At 34.9% G+C, this 23,032-nt stretch overlaps 1 protein-coding gene across 5 annotated transcripts in view; it reads left to right on the top strand.

Moving 5' to 3' along the window:
- The window catches only part of Hyccin (PI4KA lipid kinase complex subunit hyccin), a 335,986-nt gene that overhangs the window by 157,114 nt on the left and 155,840 nt on the right, over nt 1-23,032 (top strand). For all 5 annotated transcript variants that reach the window (XM_090411355.1, XM_090411361.1, XM_090411331.1 and 2 more), the window contains one exon: nt 17,235-17,279. In XM_090411355.1, the coding sequence (XP_090267481.1) occupies nt 17,235-17,279 (45 nt within the window). The remainder of the gene's footprint in view (nt 1-17,234; nt 17,280-23,032) is intronic.

The raw sequence follows: 23,032 nt of genomic DNA, 5'->3' as shown, positions 1-23,032 counted from the left end.
TTTTCTTAAAAAGCCATTCTCAAAGGCAGTAGAAACAACAATGGGATAAAATGCGATTATGCTCCACGAATTTTGGAAAAAATTTAACATTAAACACGCAATTGAGAACACGAATGTTCTCAATTGCGCTAATGACTTGGGTTGTTTTCGGAATCCTGTGAACAACGTGGTCAAAGAAATTGTTGCAATTGGTGAAGACCTCTGTTTTGATGGTCTTGATACAAAAGATGTTAAAGAATTATTGGATTCAAATTCAAAAGATTTCAGTGACAACGATCTTCTTGAAATTGAACAACGCACATATGAAGACAACGAACAAATGGAATGTGAAGATGAGTTTCCAAAGGAAATAACAGCCAAAGAACTTGATGGAATATTTCGCAGTTTAGAATCGCTTAAGCAGCAGCTAATGGATATGGATCCAGATGTTAATCGAAGAATGCTTGTTTGCCAAGGTCTGGAGAGTCATTTTTCTCATTATCGTAGAATTTATGCCGATAAGAAAAAAACTAAAACTGTTCAAACAACTCTTTATAACTTCTTTTGATTAAAAAAGAATTGCAGTAACTAATGTAGGTACAAGTATTTATTAAGCATTTACTTTACATACATTTTTTATCTTTCCTAAAAGAGTACCATATAAAACGAACTATTAGTACAGTAATCTATCCAGGGATGAATTGTACTTTTTACCATTGATTATTAGATTTGATTAACGTGATTTTGATATACGTGGTGACATCAAGGGATTAATTAACCGCATTAATCAAGGGATACCTGTACAGGAATACCTTGTATAGCGCGGTTAATTTGTTCCAAGAAGCATCCATGCTATGCAAAGCCGCATTGTTCGAGGTCTATTTATAAAGGTTTTCAATTTAATTTGTTTATTACAAAAATTTAGGATAATAAAAATGAAAAAAAAATTATTTTTATTAACTAAATAACAAATAAAATCCTTTTAAACTGATAGTTGTAGAAAACAAAACAAATACTGCTTCAATTTTAGCATATCATAATTTACTTTTTACTAAAGTAGTCTTTTAGTGTTCGTTGAACCATCCTTGTCTTCTTTGTCTCTTCAAGTACTAGATCTCTGTAGCATTTGATGACATTATTGAGACTTTGTCTCACTTTGATGCTTCTTTTCAAATTCGGGTCGGCATTTATGAGAAAGTTGGAAGCTTCGTCGATTTTTCTCACAAAAGTTGAAAGGTCAGCAAAGGAAAATTCTTCAACCATGACATCAGTGGGGTCATCTTCATCTCCTTCTGCTTCATAGGCTCATTGTTTTTCCAACTCCAAAAGGGTTTCATCATCCAGATCATTTGAATGAGAATCAATACATTCATTCACATTGTTACAATCTAAACTTGTAAAACTAAGATCTTTGCCCATGTGCACGATTTCTGTTGAGATTTCCTCTTTCTGTGTTGCAAAGGCAACAAAGTCGTTTGAACAATGCGGCAAGATATTATGCCATACAGCTCTCATGTTGCTTTGAGTCACCTCTTGCTAAGATTCATAAATATTTTGAATGGCATCTTTTATGTTAAATTTCTCCCAAAATTCACTCAAAGTCCAAGAATCTTCTTCTGCTGCAGCTTTAATAGCATGAGCAAAAGTTCATCTTAAATAGTAAGCCTTGAAAGTGGAGATAACGCCTTGATTATCGGCTGCAGAATTGATGTTGTGTTTTTAGGGAAGAAATGAATCTTGACATTGTCATCTAAGTCAGTCAATAGAGTTGGATTGCCTGGCACATTGTCTAATAAAAGCAAAATTTTGAAAGGAATATCATTCTTTTTACAATAGCTTTTAACTTCAGGGCAAAAACAAGTTCTAAACCAGTCTTTGAAAATTGAACGAGTCACCCATACTTTTTTATATTCGAACGCCAATGAACAGGTAAATTGTTCTTTGTAAAGCCCTTAAGAGCTCTTGGGTTTTTCGCTCTGTACACTAACAGTGGATTTAATTTTAAATCACCTGATGCATTACCTCCTAGTAAAAGTGTCAATCAGTCTTTTGACACTTTATACCCAGCTTGTGTTTTTTCTCTTTCTGCTAGAAATGTGCATGATGCATTCTTTTCCAGAACAAGCCTGTCTCGTCACTGTTAAAAATTTGATCATTTGTGCAGCCTTCCTTCTCAATAAGCTCCTTCAATTCATTGGGAAATAATTCTGCAGTTTTAGTGTCAGCACTGGCGCTTTCATCTTGGATTCTTACGTTATGGAGTCTTTTTGAAATTGTAGAGCCACCCACGACTTGCTATAAAAGTTTCACTGGTTGTACCTCCTTCATTTTCGCTTTCATTTTCTTTTATTTTGTTATATAGACTTGTTGCTTTTGCCTGGATTATCATTTTACTCAAAGGAATCTTTTTCGGATTACAATCTTCAATCCAGATCATTAGAAGGCGTTCCATATTTTCCATTGTAGAAGTTCGATTTCTCGTGATCACTTTTGACATATAAGAAGCGATGCTCATTCCCTGTTGTTTAATCTTTTCTTTGCTCTGAATAATTGTTCATACAGATAACTCATTCATTGAATTCTCACGTGCTATTTTAGCAAACGGAGCGCCGTTCTCGTGACATTTTATAAGTTCAAGTTTCTTCTCTAATGTCAACCACTTGTATTTTTTTTTTTTGTTACTCCAACCGTGTCTTCTTTGTTTTATCTCTTTTCACGCATACTTAAATAATAAAAAAATATTAAATACTAATATTAACATAAATAATAAAATGCCGTGGGGAAAGAACGTGTCTATGTGAGTGCCAATCGAATAACTACTGTATGAATGTTGCTCTCGACTGTCACTTGCGGCACCCGTGAGTCGCTGGTCAGTATTGACAATGTTAGTGTAATAATAAAAACCACATTAGACCAAAACCCGCATTGTTCAAAACTGCACTATACAAGATATTCCTGTATATAATTTCTTGGTATCTTTAATTTACGGCTACAATAAAGTTTGACAGATTTAGTAATATTATTGCCTTATTTCTTTTCTCGTCTGGGAGAAAAACAGTAAACTGACACTTATAATTATATCAATTATAATTATGTTCTGTTGGCATAAATAGTAAGAAAATGACCATTTGCACTTTCTTTACAAAACACAAAGAACATTGTAAATTCACCCAATGAAAAAAAAAATACTACATATTTATCTTTTTTTTTTTTCTTGTAGTACAAAGAAGAAATCACTGCACCTAACACGGGAGAATAAGAGGGCAAAAATCTGTAAATTGATTGCATTATAACTAATAGAGAAATCATGCCAGAGAAAAATTATTTATGTAGAAGTTCTAACATCAGCAGATATAATGACATTTTTCTCTAAATTTAGATATATGACATTGTTGAAGTAGCTAAACTTTTGCTATTATTTTACAAAGGATTAAACTTACACTTGCATTTATGACAATTGTCTTGCGAAAATTTTTAAAATAAATTCTCTGAAATATCTGCAGATTGAATAGGTCTGTAACTCTCCCTCCCCCTAAAAAAAAGATTATGTAACACATATGCACTTTTTCTTTTATTAGATAATTGTATCAAATAATTTATACTTTTTCTATAATAAAAGTGAAACTGTGATCATTATAAATTAAGAAATTATTTTGGCATAAAATATCAGCCTATAAAAGAAATGTCCATATTTCTATTAGATGTCTCCTAATCAACAATTGAAAATGAAACAAGACATCTTTTCTTTTTCAATAGCAGTGAGAGTAATCTATGCCTTTAGCTTTTCCTCCAGCTTGAGAGGATTATCGAGTATTTCTAAGATTATTCCACAAATAGCAACCAGCAGCAGTAGTATTAGTAATATTTAGAATTATTTTTAAGAAAAAGAAACAAAAATACCACTACTGAACTTTCTTTTGTGTAGTATGCATATAAACAGTTTTACATAGTGAAAATATAGCATAGTATTTCTAAAACTTTGAATAATTTCAGCAGACAGCTGATTTTAGGTTGCAAAGAAATAGTGCAGAATTAGAAGTTTCAATGGTATTATATTATTGCCATATTTCTTTTGTCAAAACAGTGTCTAATTTAGATTTTGATTTTTGAATACTATCTGTGAAAACTTTCAAACTAGTGGAAATTTAGAGTAGTTATGTAATTTAGTGCCAGGAGAGAAGAGGGGGAGGGAAGCAGAGAAAATCTTCAAAATGAGCATAAATTTTGAATCATTCCATATAGGTATCCTTCGTATTATATTTTCAACATATCTACAGTGGTTGCACACTGGATATTATAGTAATGTGCATCCTACAAAAAATAAATAAATAAAATAAAAAAATCTGTTGCAATTTTAAGCAAAAGACGAAGGCGAAGAGTCCCTGCTAAAATATCATTGGATGTAAATTTTTGATACTAAAAAAGGCTAACCTATCAGCAACTAATGCAGCTTAACAGCATTTGTTGTTCATAAAAACAAAAAAAAAACTAATTCGTTACTAAAACTAAAATGAGACAATCCATATAGTGATATAGTAAGTGGTAAGGAAAGAAAGCAAAATGTTATATTTATTTCAATAAATGTTATTTAAAAAATATAAATATTTGACATAATATTTTCAATGCAAACAAACATTTGAAAATTCACAAAAAAAAAAAAAAAAAAAAAAATCCTCTATATTATCAGTAAACTGAAAGAACATAAAATTGTCTAGTTCTGTTGCACTGATTTGAAGAATAAAAGACAACAAATTTACTACTACTAAATAGATTCATTTCACTGAGGTCATTTCAGGATTGATTATTTTCACACATGTGAAATAGGTTTTTATTTTTGGAAAGAGACACAATAATGAATAGTGCAGCAAAAAAGGTCAAATTTTGTAGGACAGTAAAGGAAATTCCAAGTAACACAATACATGTAAAGGCAAGTGACACAAAAGTCACTCCACCACAGTTAATCTGCTAATAGCTCTAAAATCACTGTTTTAGAGCTAAGGAAGTTTTGATCCGTGAAAACTGCTAGGATGGTCTGACTATTTCATCCACCTTGGCTGGAAGGGAGGTTAAAAGACTATACTGTATTCCTTGGGAAACACAACAGGGGAAAGACTGTTCCACGACACAGCAGTTGCAGGGATAAAGGAGGCGGAAAAGAAACTTGTTCTGTGGATTTCAAGGTGCACTGTGAAGGGATGTTGAGCAGCAGGTGCACATGTTCCAACGAGCTTAGTTCTGAGTGGAGAAATTATTGATGATATTTCAGATGAACATTTCCCATGGAAATATTTGTAGCATACACATAATGCGGACACCAAACATCTGTGCAAAAGTGGGGGAGTGAGTTGGTAAGTGATGGGCATTAATAAGTAATTGCTCTCCTCTCTATTCATTCAAGCATTTTGAGGGAGCTTTTAGGGGCCCCCTCCTTGTGTGAGAACAATATTCAATAGCTGGGCCGATTTGTGATTTATATTTATATAAGGTTAACAGCTGTTTAGGGGTGAAGTAACTTCTTGAGTGAAAGAGAAATCCTAGTTTTTTAGAAGCTTAAGATGTAATGGTTGTGATATGTTTATGCCAGGAGAGGCTTGATGTCAGGTTAATTCCAAGAAGAGAAAGCTCAAATTGTCTGGAAATTTAGGTGTTTTCAAAAATAATACTGTGAGAAAGTGGTTATTTTTTATGAGATATAAGACCGAAATGGGTTTTATTGGCATTGAAATGGACAAGGTTATCTGAACCCCATTCAAGAGAAAGCTCAAATTGTCTGGAAATTTAGGTGTTTTCAAAAATAATACTGTGAGAAAGTGGTTATTTTTTATGAGATATAAGACCGAAATGGGTTTTATTGGCATTGAAATGGACAAGGTTATCTGAACCCCATTCAAGGTCTGAATTGAGGGCTTTGCTGTTCTGTAGGTTGAGGTGAGTTGTGTAGAGTAAGGTTTATCAAATGAAAAGGAGGAGTGCAATGTGCTATCATTGCACTCCTCCATCATGCAAAACTGGGTTGGAGGTCAACTGAAGTAGGTAATTAATATATATAGCAGAAAGAGGGTTGGTGAGAAGACAACCCTATGGAACCCCAGCATTAGTTGAATGGTGAGAGGATAAGGAACCATCCACCATAACACATAGTGTGCATCCAGACAGAAAGCTGGCAATCCAACTACAAAAGTAGTTGGATTGCCTGAGACAGACCAAACGATGGTAGTTTGCTTAATAAGCCTTTGTGCCACACCTGGTCAAAAGCTTTGGAGAAACCAAGTCTAACCACTTGAGATTTGCCCTACTTCTCCATGGCATTGTCCAGAGATGAGTGATATATGTGAGTAAATCGCCTTGATCAGCAGCAACGGAATCCATACTGGCAGTTGTTTATTAAGTGGATGCCTTCAAGGTAGTTTAGAAGTTGGGAATTGATGATTTTTTTTTTCCATTACTTTAGACAGGACTCAGGTGAGCAAGATAGGACTGTAGTTGGATGACATTTATATTCACCCTTCTTTGGAATGGATTGAATATAGACCAATTTCCAGGTTGTGGGGTAGATGCCAGTGGAGTAAGAGGATATACAGGTGACATGGGATAGGAGTCATTTCTGTGCATAAACTTTCAGGACAATTGGAGGAATGCCATGAAGACAGGAGACTTTTTTGTGTCTAATTTGGACAGTATTTTTCTGATTTCTTTCTGGCAAAAGGATATAGGGGGAAATTGTATGTTGGGTATCTGAAAGAGTTGGAGGGCATTTACCATTGCCAATTATGCATGCACTGGAAGCAAAGGGTGAAGCCAGAAGATTGGCTTTTTCTGTGGGTGATGCATAATAAGGGACAATCCTATACGCCCCGTATTTTACGGGATTGTCCCTTATTACGAGTTTGTGTTCTGGTGTTCCAATAAAACTCTTCGGGATGCAGAATTGTCCCGTGATTTGTGTTTAACATTCCCATTCTTAAACATAAAACATGTAATTGCCAAGAAATCTATATTAGTTATTGATCATAAAATTATCTTATCAATTGACAATACTGACATGTTGCGAGAATAGTGCAACTAGCGGATGTTGTAATAACTAAGCACAGCTTATTTGATATGACCAGTGGCGCACCCAGGCCTAGGGGCCCGGACACCCCCCAAAAAAAGAGTAAAATACACTAGAAAGTTTTCCAAAAATCTTTTCCTAATTATAATTCATTTCTTTTATTTATGTTGTGTCTTGTCTTCTATTTCTAAACTACTTACACCAGAGTGATCACTGCAGATGCTCAGTCATAGGTTGTATGTGATGCGTAGTGTGTATTCACAAATCGTCTATTCAACTCGGCCTTCCCCTGCCCCCAAGGTTAAATCCTGAACGCTCTGCCCCCTCCAAGATTAAATCCTGAGTGCACCACTAGATATGACACATCTGTTATGAAACGTAATTAGTTTTATTATTTTATATGCCTTTAAAATGCTGAAGAGAAAGTGTGTTCTCACAGAAAAGCTAAGGACTGAATACTCTTTTATTATACCATGTAATTGTGATGGCAAAGTCGACGAGAAAGTGAAATGTACACAATGTAATGCAATATTCAGCATACAACACGGCGGTTGGTCAGACATCACGCAGCACATCGCTACGAAGATACATAAATTAGCAGAAAATGCAAGTGTAAGTAGTAAAGTGTCAGATTATTTTTCTAAAAAAACAATGGGTGAAATGGAAAGAAATCTTGCAGCTGATGAAACTACATTTGCATATCATGTATGCATTCACAACCAGAGTTTCAGTTCAATGGACTGCACGTCGAAAATAATCCGGAAACTATGTGACAAAAAGTTCATTTGCAGTCAAAAGAAGACTCGAGCTATAATTGTGAGTGTATTAGCACCTTATGCAATGGCTGTTCTCAGAAACGAACTTGAGAAAGCTAATTATGTGTCAATAATGATGGACAGTTCTAACCACAGTGCTTTGAAAATAGTTCCAGTTCTAGTTCGATACTTCATACCAGAAGAGGCCATCAAAACTATGGTTCTAGAGTTTTTAGATTTACTGTGTGAAACTGCAGACCAACTTACAGAATATGTATGGCAACTAGTGACAAAGTGGAATATTGAAAAGAAAATTGTTGCCTTGTCAGCAGATAATACTTATACAAATTTTGGTTGAGGTTCAGAAGAGGAAAGAACAATGTTTTTCATAAATTGAAATCAAAATTGAATCGTATATTGATAGGAGTTGGTTGTTCATCCCATATCATAAATAATGCTATACAATGTGCAGCTGATACATTGCCCACGGACGTTCAAGCTGTCATTGAAAAATTATATCAGCATTTTTATATGTATACTGTTAGAGTGCATACACTCAAAGGTTTTTGTGACTTTTTAAATACTGAGTACAAGACAGTGTTAGGGCACTCAAAAACACGATGGTTGTCTCTGTACCCTGCTCTCAAAAGGATGAATGAGATGTACGAAGTTCTCAAATCATATGTTCTCTCACTTGATAAACCACCATTGCTTCTAAAAAATTTCTTTAGTAATCCAGTTTTCAGAGCTAATAGCCACATTTCTAGAATGCCGATCTGAAATGTTTCATGCAACACTTTATGCAATTGAAGGTGAAAAAGTCACTCTTGCTGAAGCAAAATCCATTATTGAAAGCCTCTTAGAAAAACTTCAGCAGAAACAAGATAATGATTTTGCAACAAGGAAAGACCAGTCCTTACTGAAGGCATTAATTGAAGATGGACTCATCACTGAGAAGAATTATGGTAATTATAAAAATTAATTTTATAACACCTGTATAGAATACATCCAAGAATGGTCTTCTGACACTCTTACTTTTGGAAGTTTGTCTTGGATTTTATTGAAGAAGCCAGTCTCAGTTGGAAAAGTGTGCAGAAAAGTGTAACAACTATTGAAGAGGTCTGCCCAAACACAAAAATCAATGAAACTGAACTGTTTGATGAGGTGGTGATCTCGAAAAAGGCAATTACAGAGAAGAAAGAAGAAATTAAAGCAAAATCTACAGGAGAAATTTGGTATGAATTATTCAACAGTGTTGGAATAAATTAATTAATAAATTTGAAGAAGATTGTCGAGTTCTTCTGCTGCATTCCTGGCACAAATACTAGTATTGAAAGACTGTTTTCCCGGATGAACTTCGTATGGACAAACGAAAAGAATAGGTTATCTGTAGAAACTGTGAAAGCTATGCTCATTGTTAGTGTTTTTCAATAAGGACTGTGTGGAATTTCATAACTTGGTAAAACATAATCATTCTTTACTTGAGAAAATACAGTCATCTGAGAAGTATATCACAGGCAAAGATCAATGATTTAGTATTGTTTAAAGTTCAATTTTAAGATTGCTATAATTAATTAAATTCTTTTCTCTTTGCTGATGTTCTTAAGTAAGAAAAGCAAAAATATTTTGTTGGTTTATTCAAACTAAAAGTGTCCCGTATTTTTTTTTTCAAAAATATATGAACCTTAGTGATGATGATAATGCAATGGAGCCATCTCAGTATGATAGGGGTGGGAATAATGTTGGGCAGAAGTTACGACCAGTTGCTTTGGTGAGAGACCAAAAGACTCGGCTGCCGTTTGGACAGGCTGCTAGTTTCCTGTTTTTTGCTCTTTCGAACTCTGTTTTGGAAGCATTGATTGTGGTTTTTTTTTTTTTTTTTTTCATCTATTTCGGGCTTCAGTATAAGCTTTAAAGGAGGATGAGGTTCTTGATTTCAACTAGTTACGGTATGTTTGGTTTTTCATTCGTAGAGCCTTGGGGCATCTTTTGGAGAACCAGGGTTTAGTTAGGGCAGGGTTTCCCAAATTGTGTTCTCCAGAAAGTGAATAAGTGTTCTGTGAAAAATTACCAAAATTAATATGAGACTGGAATGGTTTAAAAGCTGCGACTCTAACCAAGGTGTTCCATTAAAATGTCAGGAATTTATGAAGTGTTCTGTTGTACGAAAAATTTGGGAAATGCTGAGTTAGGGAATGGCAGTTCAGAGTAGTGTGGGAAATGTTTCCATGTCGGTGAGGATTACTTTGGTGTTAAGTTCACCGCATATGTTTGGGTTGAAAGGCCGGAAGCAATAGTCTAACCATGGAAATGAGGCATAGAAGTCGTGGACATTGTCCCACTTGGCACTGTTACAATGCCAAACTACTCTTGTATGGGAGTGTCTGTGTAAGTGTTGTTGACTGGGGGAGGAGATGAGCACTAGATTGTAGTCAGAATTATTCAGGGGCTCACTACTTTCACTGTGTATTTGGAGGGGTCATTGACGAGGAAGAGATCTAGGGCGTTTGGAGAATGGTTTGGGTTATCTGGTATTCTGGTTGGTATCTGACAAGTTGTGTAAGGTCGTTAGTGATGGCAAATGTTTCAGCATCTCTGCCTACAAGATCTGTACAACTGGAGGAGGAAAGCCATCTAATGTTGTGGACATGATCTCTGTCTTTGAGATACTTAATTTCGCTGTTGGGAAAGCGGGATTGTAGAAAATCAGTTTTTTCAGGAGAGGAAATTAAAGAGCTCATAGTGGTTGGTTGCATTAATGGAGTGATAGAGACAGCAAATGAATTTGACTGAGTGGGAAAGGGATATTTTTAATCAAAGAAGATCAGAGTTGGGCAATTCTAGGTTGGTTACTTTCTGGCAATGTATGTTAGAGCAGATGTATGTGCAGATGCCACCCATGGGTTGAAAGGAGTTAAAGACTGTGTAGTTTGGAAGGTTGAGATGAATAGTGCTTGGGGGAGGTGAGATTTGAGTTTCTTCCAGAAAGAGTGTGTGGGGGTTTGGTAGACTGAAGATGGTGAAAATTGGACACTATTAAGGCTAGAGTTTAGGCCACAGTGTTGGCGAAGTGGATATCCCAAGCATCTTACACAATTCCTGTGCAGTGTCTGCATACTGGTCTCCATGGTGGCTACTAGTGGCACCACTTGATTTTTGCATGAATTTAACTTGTTTGTAGTCAGTGATCAAACTGTTGTCTCCATTTTAGTGTTTTTTCTTCAAGTTGTCTTCGAAGATGGCATCCTTGTTCCCTCTGGGCAAATATTAGGTCTGGAATATCTTGCTCTGTCTGATTGTTTACAGCCACAGAAATTTAATTTTTTGCTATTTTGATACCAGGCTCACTATGCATTTATGTAACTAAAACTAGTCCACGCACTAGTACCAGTCGGTATTCTCATATTATTATTATTAAGAGAGACCTCCAGGGAGTCAAAGACTCATCAAGGGAGGTCACATACTACACACAAGCTATCATATTTATTCTTGAATTCATTCACATTGCTTGCACTCACAACATCCAAAGTTAATCCATTCCAATCATGCACCGTCCTCTGAGAAAAAAATCTAGCCCTCACACCCTTCTTGGCAGCCATCATTCTCAGCTTCCAAGGATGCTCTCTCGTCCTTTCTTCACCCTCCATAAATTGAAAAATTCCATCAATTGAAATCCTGTATGACCTTTTAGAAGTTTGTAAGTCCCAATCATATCACCCCCTCTTTCTCCTGTTTGCTGGTGTCTGCAGTTCACAAATTCTCAATCTGTCTTAATAATCAGAATTCCACAATCCTGATATCATTTCTAACACTCTCCTTTGTACTCTCTCCAGTATATCAGAATCACAACAGAGACCAGACCTGCACACAATAGTCCAAGTGATATCTTTTCAAGGCCCTTGTAAAGAGACAAAATAACATCCTTATCTTTACATGTGAACGTTTGTTTCAGCATTGCAATTATCTTTTGAGTTGTATTTGCAATCTTTGCTACATGACCCCTGAACTTCAACTTCCTATCTATTAACACTCCAAGATCCCTAGCCTCATCAGTTTCTTCTTGCCTAATCCCACCAATGTAATACAACATTAGATATCTAATCATGCCGAAGTGAAATGACTTTACATTTACTGACATTGAACTGACACCCATTTTCCCATGCCCACAATTCCAGCCTATTCAAATCATTCTGACAACACTGCATATCAGCAGCTTTCCTGATTACCCTACCTATCTTTGCATCATTCATCAGCAAATAGCTGTATGTTGCTTGTCAAATCCTTTCCAATATCATTAATGTACAGATTGAATAACAGTGGACCAAGCAGTGATCCTTGTGGTACACCACTTGTTATTTTTTTTTTTAATTTTTTTTTTTTATTAATTTTTATTAATATTGGTTATGGGCAGTACTATCCTTACATCTTGTCCAGATTTGATATAGGCCTAAGCCTTTACAAGTGTTTTACCCTATGCCTGTTCTAGTTATCACTGTAGTCACACCACTCCTGAGATACTAATTGGTCAATAGTTGGATACATCGGTCTTTGCACCACCCTTGTGCAATGGAATTACCATACATTCCTGCAAAATCTTCCTTGTTCTGAGACTCATATTAAACATCCTGGTCAAAAGAATGGCCAGTTCAGCTGAACACTCTTTTAGAACACATGCTGATATTCCATCAATCCCTATTGCTGAATTCTTATTCAATTTGTGCAACAGCTCTAAACCTCATCCTAACACACCAGCATTTCTTCATTCAGTGAAGAGGTAACATTGTACCCTGCAGGGCCCTCAAGGAAAGAAATTTTATATCCTTCTGCATAAGCCCAAGCTTTTTAAGTCTTTATAACTATCTGCACTCCATATGCCATGTAAAGAGATGGTGGCACTGGTAAACCTCAGAGTTGCCCCATGCTCCTCCCGTATCTTACTAACTAGATCTTGGTTATTCTTATAATAGTTTACCTTATTATTATGGCTATAGGCTAGTGGGCACCCTGTTCCCACCTTGTTTAAACCTTGCAGACTCGGATCCCCCTTATACCACTGTTTGATATCTGTCAGTCAGCCATCCTCTTATCCATGCTAATATTGTATAACCCAAATCCATTTTCTCCAATTTATACAACAGTCTGCCATGCTGTATTCTGTCAAAAGTATCATGGTGTAATCCATTCCCCTTGTCTAGTTCAATGGTAACATTGTTATAGAATGTGAGCAAGTTGCTAAAACATGACCTTCCCTTAGTAAACCCATGTTGTTCATTGCAAAGTAGAGATTCACTGTCAACCCATTTCTGAATGCAGGCCCTAACCAATTTTTCCAAAATCTTCACACCACTCCTGAGATACTAATTGGTCAATAGTTGGATACATCGGTCTTTGCACCACCCTTGTTCAATGGAATTACCATACATTTCTGCAAAATCTTCCCTGTTCTGAGACTCATATTAAACATCCTGGTCAAAAGAATGGCCAGTTCAGCTGAACACTCTTTTAGAACACATGCGGATATTCCATCAGTCCCTATTGCTGAATTCTTATTCAATTTGTGCAACAGCTGTAATACCTCGTCCTCACACACACCTGCATTTCTTCATCTAGTGAAGAGGTAACATTGAGCTCAATGTTGTGTTCACCAGATTGATAGTTTTTAATGAAATGAGCACTCATTAACTGAACAACCTCTTCTGCATCTGTAACCCTCACACCATCTGGATATAGGAGAGTTATTCTTTCATATTCATTCTTTCTTTTACTTGCAGCATATCGATAGATTTCTTGTGGGTTGTCTTTAGCACGCAGAGCCAGTTTCTTTTCATACTCAGAGTTTGCTTTCCGTACAATAGTTGTGACTATTCTAGACTGCTGCTTATAACTTTCATAACGGACGTCATCCTTATACAAACGGTATTCCTTCCACATCGTCCTTTTCTTACGAATCTCTTGTTTAATAAGATTACACATCCATTTGACTCCTACTCTATTTATTCTTCGAACTCTCAGGACACATTCTGATATTGCATCATTTAAGTATTGGTTAAATGCTTCCCATGCACTGTCGATATTATGTTGTGTTCAAACTTAATGAAGTCACTTTCATATCTGCTGCTAATTTCAGAGCATACTATATTTGAATAAAACTGCGATGCATTTCAGAAATAGTGTTCAGTATTTGTACTGTGGCAGAGTCACAGGAAATACATCAATATAATTTTCATAAATAAATTTCCTCAATTAAAGACTTTGAAATAATTAATTTGTTTCAACAGTTATCTGATTTCACTAATCTGAAATCAGATTAGTGATGGGATCATCTTGAGAACAGCGTGTATGGCTATGCTTTTACATTGGCCACACATACTCATAAGAAGTTTTTGAATAGTGATCATAATTTTTTTAAAAGTATTCAATTTGTATAAATTTCAAATTATGACCGTTGAAACAAATTAATTATTTCAAAGTCTTTAATTGAGGAAATTTATTTATGAAAATTATATTGATGTATTTCCTGCGACTCTGCCACAGTACAAATACTGAACACTATTTCTGAAATGCATCGCAGTTTATTTCTTACATTCCGAAAATTGCCAGAATTGTCATATATATTCTTGTGAAACACGTTGATCATAGCAGGAAATGTTAACTAGTTTAATAGAATTACATTACATTTGTAATCACTGAGTGCTTCACAAGAATAATCATATCATATCCACTGGTACAGTGAAAGATTATAATTAGCCATAATATGCCAAGTCAAACTTTTAATAAAACCCACACATGAGACCTTTTAAATCTTAAAACACAACAGTGCTATAGGTGGAGATAGGTGGTTAAGGAGAAAGAAAGTTTCTTGATATAATAAATTTAGTTTAATCCTTTATCCAAGTGTGAGCAAACAAAGTTTGCACCTGAAAGTATCTTCAGGGCTGGGTTAAGGCGGTACAACACCAGGGCAACTCGTTGCAAAGGTGGAGTAAGCTACTCCAAACTTTGTTTGCTCACACTTGGAATGAGGATTAAACTAAATTTATTATAAGTAGCTTACTCCACCTTTGAAACGAGTTGCCCTGATGTTGTACCACCTTAACCCAGTCCTGAAGATACTTTCAGGTGCAAACTTTGTTTGCTCACACTTGGATAAAGGATTAAACTAAATTTATTATATTCTAACCAAGTGAAAAATAAACTTTCAAGAAAGTTTCTTGAATTGCTGGAGATCATAGTATTTTGGTAAAACATTGTAAGCAAGGTCATTATCACCCATCCTTCCTCATAGAGGATGATAATAATTTGGTTTGGTAATTTTGAAGTTGAACTATATATATTTGTGGACAAGCAGTTACTGTTTTTTTTTCCCAGAATTAGACTGCTTGTTTTTTCTAGGGAAATAATTAAAATCAAATATAAAAAAAGCTCCACCTTTAAAAGATCAAATCATTTTTGAGTCTTAGGGCAAAATGGAGGCATGATAGCCAGTTTGGAAGAGTGTTGATAAAAAATAAATAAATAAAAACATACCTTCTGGGAAAGTCATAAAGCAGAAATGGAATATCTGTAAGAAATTGAGGGGGTGAGTCTGTGGAAGAGGGGGGGGGCATTCTCTTGGGTGGATTTTCCTTTCTGGAAATATTTTTAGGAAAATTTTTTGGTGCATCAACGGAAGTGGATGAACACTATACTCAGGTAAAGAAAATTGGAATTTATAATGCTAAGTTGTTCATGTGAGTATTGTCCTCAAAAAAAAAAAAAGTTCTATGTTGTCTCTTTTATTTGTAGAAAATAACATCGGAAAGAAACTAAATTGTCTAAATGTAATTTTGGAGTTTTCTGCTAAAAGCACTCAGAAAATGTTTTAAATATTTATAATTTCCCATGTTTATATATATATATATATATATATATATATATATATATATATATATATATATATATATATATATATAAAAAGCTATCTAGACTTTATTCAGGTGTATTATTATTTTTAAACAAAAAAGTCATGTAATAGAGGTTGTGTGTGTATGTGCACGCATACTGCTTGGAAAGAAGTCAACAGACACGATAGTGTGAGGAACAGACAGCCATTGCACTCACCTTAATAAGATGTAGGCCTCCTTTTGCTGTGATGACTGCAGCAATCCTATAGGTCATACTTTCCACAAGTGTATGATAACAATCAATGGGAATTTTGGACCATTCTTGCTGTAGGCATGTAATGAGGTCCTGGATTGTTTTGCAGACATCATTTGACCTCACCAAGTGCTCCAGTTCATCCCATAGATGTTCAGTAGGATTGAGATCAGGTCTCTGTGGTGGCCAGTCAAGTGTGGTGACATTCATGTATACAAAGCATGTAGCAGCAGCAGCCTTATGACATGTTGCATTGCCTTCCTGAAAGAGACGATGGGCAAATTCAATAGAAATGCCGTAAAGTAGGAAGCATTGTCCAGAATGTTCAGATACATCTCTGTGTTCAATGTTCATATCATCATGAATAGGAGTCTGAGGCCAAACTAGGAAATGACCTGCCACCTCTCCACCTCCAAATTTCATAGTTAGGGTTATGTACTCTGGTAAGAGACATTCACTGGGCATCCACCACATCCATCCATCCATCCATCTGCTTGGTAGAGGGTGTAACATGATTTGTTGCTCCATAACACAGCTTTCCAATGCAGATTCATGTTCTGGTCAATGCATTCATCTCCACATTTAACATCATCCTATGAATGGTGGTTTACATATTATCCCTTGTAGCCCCCTGCGGTCACATTTGGTGAGTGTGGTTGGTCATCCAGTATGGGTAGCATTTGCAGTTGACTCCTTATCTCAGTATGGTATTGCTGATTCTTGATCTGGGATGGCCCAGTTTGTCAACAATTTGCTAAATGGATAGGCCTACAACATAGCATTCTATCACAATTCCTCTTTCACACTCTTTCATTTTCCTTCTTGCAGCCATTTCATTCAGACACAATTGCACTGACTTGGGAACATCATATTCCACCAATTTATACCAGCTACAAACACTTGACACATCACTCATTACATGGCATGTTACACATTGCTCATGGGGGGTGTCAGTTGACTTCTTTCCAAGCAGTGTATAAGGCAGTTTATCTTAATTTGAGTTTTACTCATCAACAAATCTAGAATATAAGGCTAAAGTCCCACTCTCTCATACAAGTACACATACATTTAACACCAAACAAGTCTTATTCATTTCAGTCCTGAATAGTGGCAATATGTTGGATTTTGTTGGAATAAGCTGTGCATTGTGAAGTTTTCCTAGAAGGGAAGGAATTTATATTTTATGTTCTTGCGAATTTGATGCAATAGCTGCTGTAAATTGTGAATATTTCTTTCAAACCTTTAAAAAATTTATTCATAATTTTAATTTTAGTATTGCATGAGTTTGCATTTATGGTTTGTTTTTCTTTCAGAATATTCGATGTGTAGAAGTGCTCCTTCTGGGTGTTTATAATTTAGTAAGTACTGTCCACATTTCAAATTTCATAGAAAATACATATTATTTTCAAATATTTGTGTTATTGTTATTTACAAGAGAGAGAAATATATAAATAATGTCTTGACTTCGTTCAGGTATGTCATAAAAAGACAGTTATGTAATAGTCATATATATATATATATATATATATATATATATATTTGAATAAGGCAGATTCGTTTTAATTTGACTTTTACTCTCAGTAGATGCTTTCAGGTTCTGCTATTCCTCAGTTTCTGAGGAAAAATACCAAATTATTTATGCTATTCCTGAATAATCTTCTTGCTTTAAACATAAGCTTGCTGTGTTTGAAATACTTCAGTAGACAATCTGTCCCACTTTTTTTCATTTCTTTTTTTTTTTTTTTTGGCAAACTAAAAAACAAAGTGTGGACGTGGTCATCTTTTTGTATTTGGCTCTAATTTCATACTAATTTAGCTATTCTTTTTTCATCTATGCATGCTATTATGCATTCTGTTCAATTTTGATGTTTGTATTTTATCCCTTCACTTATACAGGGTGTTCGGGATAAATTTGACATATTTATAATTAATTATATTTTTCCGTAAGTTACATGTATTAACACACACTTCTCTTCATTTAAAAGTTTGGACCCTTCTTCATTCATATACAAGATGTCAGAAAGGATGGATAGCTGGAACCCACCTGAATCATGGAAGAGAATAACTTGTATCATGATGATTCGTGCCTGCCATCAAACTAAGGATATTACGACTGCTGCCCAATGCTCCCTGAATACAGTAAAAACAATCAGGCATGAACTAGAGACTTGCAATGGTGACTACGAGGATGTAGCAAGAAGAAAGATCCCTAGCAGACGATCTGATTGCGTTCGTACAGCAGAATTCCTCGCAAATCTGCAGGAACAGGTGTTGAAGAACCCTGGCATTGGAATTCGGGCTTTGTTCGTGGAGTTGCTAACTGTTGTCAAGCCCTGGATAACAAGGGTAGCCAATGGTAGGCCGTATGTATGGCAGCAGGATTCGGCCCCTTGCCACACCTCTGGGAAAAGTCAAAAATGGTTGTCTGAAAATTTCTACGACTTCACCAGTCCAAATGTTTGGCCTCCAAACTCCCCAGACCTTAACCCCATGGATTATTTTGTATGGGGCGCAGTTGAAAAAGACACCAATCGCACTTCCAGTAATACAAAAGCCCAGTTAATGGATAAAATTAAAACAGTTTTTGCGGCCCTTCCCAGGGAGACTGTAGCATCAGCTTGTTCGAGGTTCCGAAGCAGAATTGAAGCTGTGATCGATGCTAATGGTGGTTATTTTGAGTAAATCTTGTTGATAGTATTGTAATTAACTCTGCCTGTAATGTTTTTTTGTCAATTCATTAAATTTAATAGATACAAAGAAGATTTTCTTTTTCCTTACGAAACTGTCAAATTTATCCCGAACACCCTGTGTGTATATATATATATATATATATATATATATATATATATATATATATAAACGGAAAACAAGAATATTAATAACCGAGCTAGCGAATTGCGGTAAAGTTTCTCTACGCTAAGTTCATCCATTAGGGATGGTTCTTTGTTATCTTCTGCTGCTATATTTTAAACCAGAATCAATACTGTCGAAACAATTTCTATTATTTTTTTTCCTTTCTTGGGCATCCGCATTTCTGTTCCGTATCGTTCGTTCGTTTACAGATTACTCCACACATTTTTGAAGCTGTGGAAGAGAAGTAAATTCATGCAAAGTGCTTCTTTGTTGATGCACCTCGTTGCATATTAATGATGGAGATGGATATCCAAGAGAAGAAAACATATTTTTTGATCTTTTAAAAAATGTGCGTTTTAATCTTGTTGTCATAGTAACGGCACATTTTTATACCTTCTAGAAATAGCATTAGGAAAGTAGGAAATTATTTCACTTCACATCGCTCAACGTAAGTTTCGGAAGAGTTAGTACATTAATCAATTTGCTAGATTTAATAAAAAAAATGTGTTGATTGAAACGTCTTTGGAATATTCTTCAGGATTTATTCAAAATATAAATGTTCTTTATAAAAACACACAAGTTTATGAAGTTAGAATAAATTTTCAATTCACTTTATCAACCTGATGAGTCGTAACTCTGCGAAACAAGTTTCCGAAATTTGAATTTCCCTCTCTTATTTGATATAACTATTAAAAGTAAAATAGCTGATAACATCCTATAACACTGATTTATTTTCTCCGTGGATAGGTCTTGTTAGAGAGCAAACACCTCCTCCTCTTGATTTCCTTACACTTATTATCGTTTTGCTAAGATGATGTCATTTTGAACAAAGTTTTTGTTATCTGCAATTGTCGTTGGGGTACATTTGACAAGTATGATGGGCCGTTACAAAAAACAACTAAAGAATAAAAAAAAAAAAAAACAGAAATCACTTGAGACGTAGCAGCTTAGGAGCCTCAGCTGCTGCACGTTCTAATAACATTACTTCTCTACGGACACCGACAGCTAGCGGCATGGTCACAAGACGTGAAGACAATTAAGAAACTCAGATGAGGTGTCTTGATATGATCGATAAGGCAAAGGAGGCTGATTAGCTGTGGCCAGACGGCTTTCTTACAAGACACACTGTTAGGCTACAATGGAAAAAATTACGACTAACATGACTTTTTTTATTTTTCGAAAAGAAAGAAAGAGAAGATTAATACGTTGCAATAAAAAAGTTGAAAGGTTAAGACAGTCCTTGATGTGTTTTTTATTTTTAAAATAAATTGTTTTCTTTTCTTACTTGACTTAGTTATCACATCAGTGTTTGTTTGTCTTTGTTTCCTTACAGTTTCACCGCTGGCTGTAAAATAAATTACCAATTATACTATCTACCTATACAAAGCTTGAATGTTAGAAGCAAAAACTAAACTTGAACTGAAGCTATAGCATTATATTAATATACAAAGACATGCTTTGACGTACATCAATATAACCAAGATGATGAAGCATCTATCTACAAGTAGAAAACTATATTCTCTTTGTGATAGGCAGCACCATCGTTGCCTTGGTTACAGCATGTCAATAATTATTGCTTGATTAATATTCATTTGTATGTTATAGCTGTCCAAAAATAAATATTGCATGCTATACAGCATCACTGTACTGTATAAGAGAGAGAGAGAGAATGAAAATATACACAGAATATTATATGCTATCTATGAATTTTAAATAAAGCTACTGGATAGTTTGTTCAGCATAGTTCCCTTGAGCGTGATTCATCTTCATTTGTTCTTCTTCTTCACCCTGTTAGTAAAGAACGAAAAACATGGAGCTACTGTAAATAATAAATATGAAGCTTGAAATCTGAGATGGATATATTTCTACAAACTTCATATTTCGAAATTGCGTATTCATTCAATGGAATCGAAATAGCTTACAGTTCACGAATTACATTGTCACTCAAAAATAAATTGTCACGTGAAAAAATAACCCATATAATAAATGCTTAATATGGTAAGTTAAGAGTTAAAGGATATTTTTAAGAGTTGCAGTTAAGAGTTTTAAGAGTTAAAGGATACTTTAACACTGTTTCAAAATGTTTGTGTTTTTTTAGAAGAAAGTTATTAAAACAACATCAGTTAAGGCTGGAATGAATTTTTTTCTAAATATTAGTGAAGAAGAATGAAATATCCTATTCAACTTTCTTACAATTTCATCAGTACAATTAAGCAGAATAATACTGAAAGAGTTTTCACTTTTATGAAGTACTGTTTTGTACAAAATTTGGTTTACTTTTCTTAGCTGAGAAACAAAATGTTTCTCAATTTATTCTCGTTGCGAAAACCACTTCATTATGATGATCGTCAATGTTTATTTCTACGAACTCTCCACCTACATCAGAAGAGCTATTTTAGTGTTATGAAAACATACTGAATCTAGTTTCTCGCCAACAATTTCTTTCTCATATCCATATTTCCTTCCCCCATTTCTTCTCTTTCATCTATCTTCTCTTATTTTGGCTGTCTTTATCTCTTTCCCAAATCTTTCCCATCCTCCGTATTCACTGGACTATTGAATTGTATTAGATACAGATGGAATAATAAACTCGATGCAAGAAAATAGGTTGTCTTTCCTTTTCCAAAAGGCATAGGCAAGACACTTCTGAACACTTTGGAGATTCTCACTTATTTGAGGACCAGTCTATAATCCAGGTTGCTGATTTGTAAAAGCTATATGTCAATTTTTCTGATGCGAATAGTTATGAATATTTATGTAGTGACACTTTCAGGATTACACAAAACGACTAATAGAGACTGGCTTATTGAATCCAATTGAGGAGCTGAATGCGAGTTTTCAGTTTGAGAAATGTGAAAATTACAAGCAGATATTTGTAGGTATTTGAAGGTATTTGTTTTCATTTACTTTTCATGTCAAAAGATGCACTCAGTGAAAAATATTTTATTCTCATATTGTGTAGTTTATCAAACTAAATCCAATATCCACATTACTAAAACAAACTAAACCTAAGAAAACCATGACAACAATTCATCTAATGAACAGGACGAAAAATTGCTGTTTCAATAATCCAAATATGGTTGGAAAAACATATTGTATCGATTACATTTATCCATTGAAATCATATTTCCATATGATATCTACTTCAGGCACAAGAAAAGCATAAAAATACTCTTTTATTATAGCAAAAAAGAGACGGTTACTACTGAGCCAAAAAAGCAAAAGCTTTTAACAAATAAAATAAAGGAGAAGCATGTACATTTAAGTGATTTCTTTTTCCGGTTATTGATGATGTATCTTGGGAAAGTGTAATGCAATCGTTCATTATAAGCCTAGGAAAACAGTACAGTACTTTGGAGGTAATCTTCATTTCCTGCAAGCAGTAATATCCAACCAAGTTTAAATTCTCTTTTGATTTTTATTCCACTTAATTTTTGTTTCTTATTATTTTATCTAAAGAGCCTCCGTAGCTCAGCTGTTATAGACAAAGCCCACTGGTCGGAAGACCTGGGTTCGATTTCCATCAGTGATGTGAGGAACCTTTATCTGGTCTCTTTTGATGAAAGGTGAGATAGCTGGTCTCGTTCGGAAGTAGGGAGTTTTTTCACCAGGAAACTCTGGTTTTTCTCCTCCTCCCCTCCCCAGAACAGGCAAACTGGCCCCATGAACACTCATCTGCAGACATAGGACACACTGGGAGGTATAGGACCAACTGCCTTATCCTCGAGACGGTCGCAGTTACAAAAATAAAAAAAAAACCTCGGCACCATAAAAGATAGAGGAAAATTCTAAGAAAGAAAGAATTATTTTATCCATAATTATTTTTTGAAAAAAAATGCCTTGTCTAATCTATAATAGGTTTTTATGCTTATTTCTGTTCTGATGCTTTATTATTTTTAGTTATTTATTTTTTTTTTGGATAATTTCAATGGTATAGATCTTGATGCTAGCAATGAGGTCCTGTACTCTTTCTCTTAAAAACCTATAAGTCAGTGAATCACACAAATGCTGGTTTGTTATATTCCGTTATTTGAGAAGAGATCAGTACATGATCACCCCCTTACGAAATCTCGCCAGCCATCATAATTTAGTTTTCATTCTGTGTGTAGAGACTTAAGTGTTGTGAGGTCATCTTGTTGGAGACTTAATGGATTGTATACAGCACTCTGAAAGGATTAAAACAGAATTTAATACTTATTATATTTCATCTCAGTCACTGAGACATCTTCAGGGATTACAAAAAAACTAATGTAACATA

The sequence above is a fragment of the Typopeltis vanoorti genome, chromosome 2, assembly GCF_054136105.1.
Source record: "Typopeltis vanoorti isolate ZY-2024b chromosome 2, IOZ_Tvanoo_1.0, whole genome shotgun sequence".
Classification (NCBI taxonomy): domain Eukaryota; kingdom Metazoa; phylum Arthropoda; class Arachnida; order Uropygi; family Thelyphonidae; genus Typopeltis; species Typopeltis vanoorti.
The sequence above is the reverse complement of the archived record's forward strand: the minus strand, read 5'-3'. Positions and strand labels throughout refer to the sequence as shown.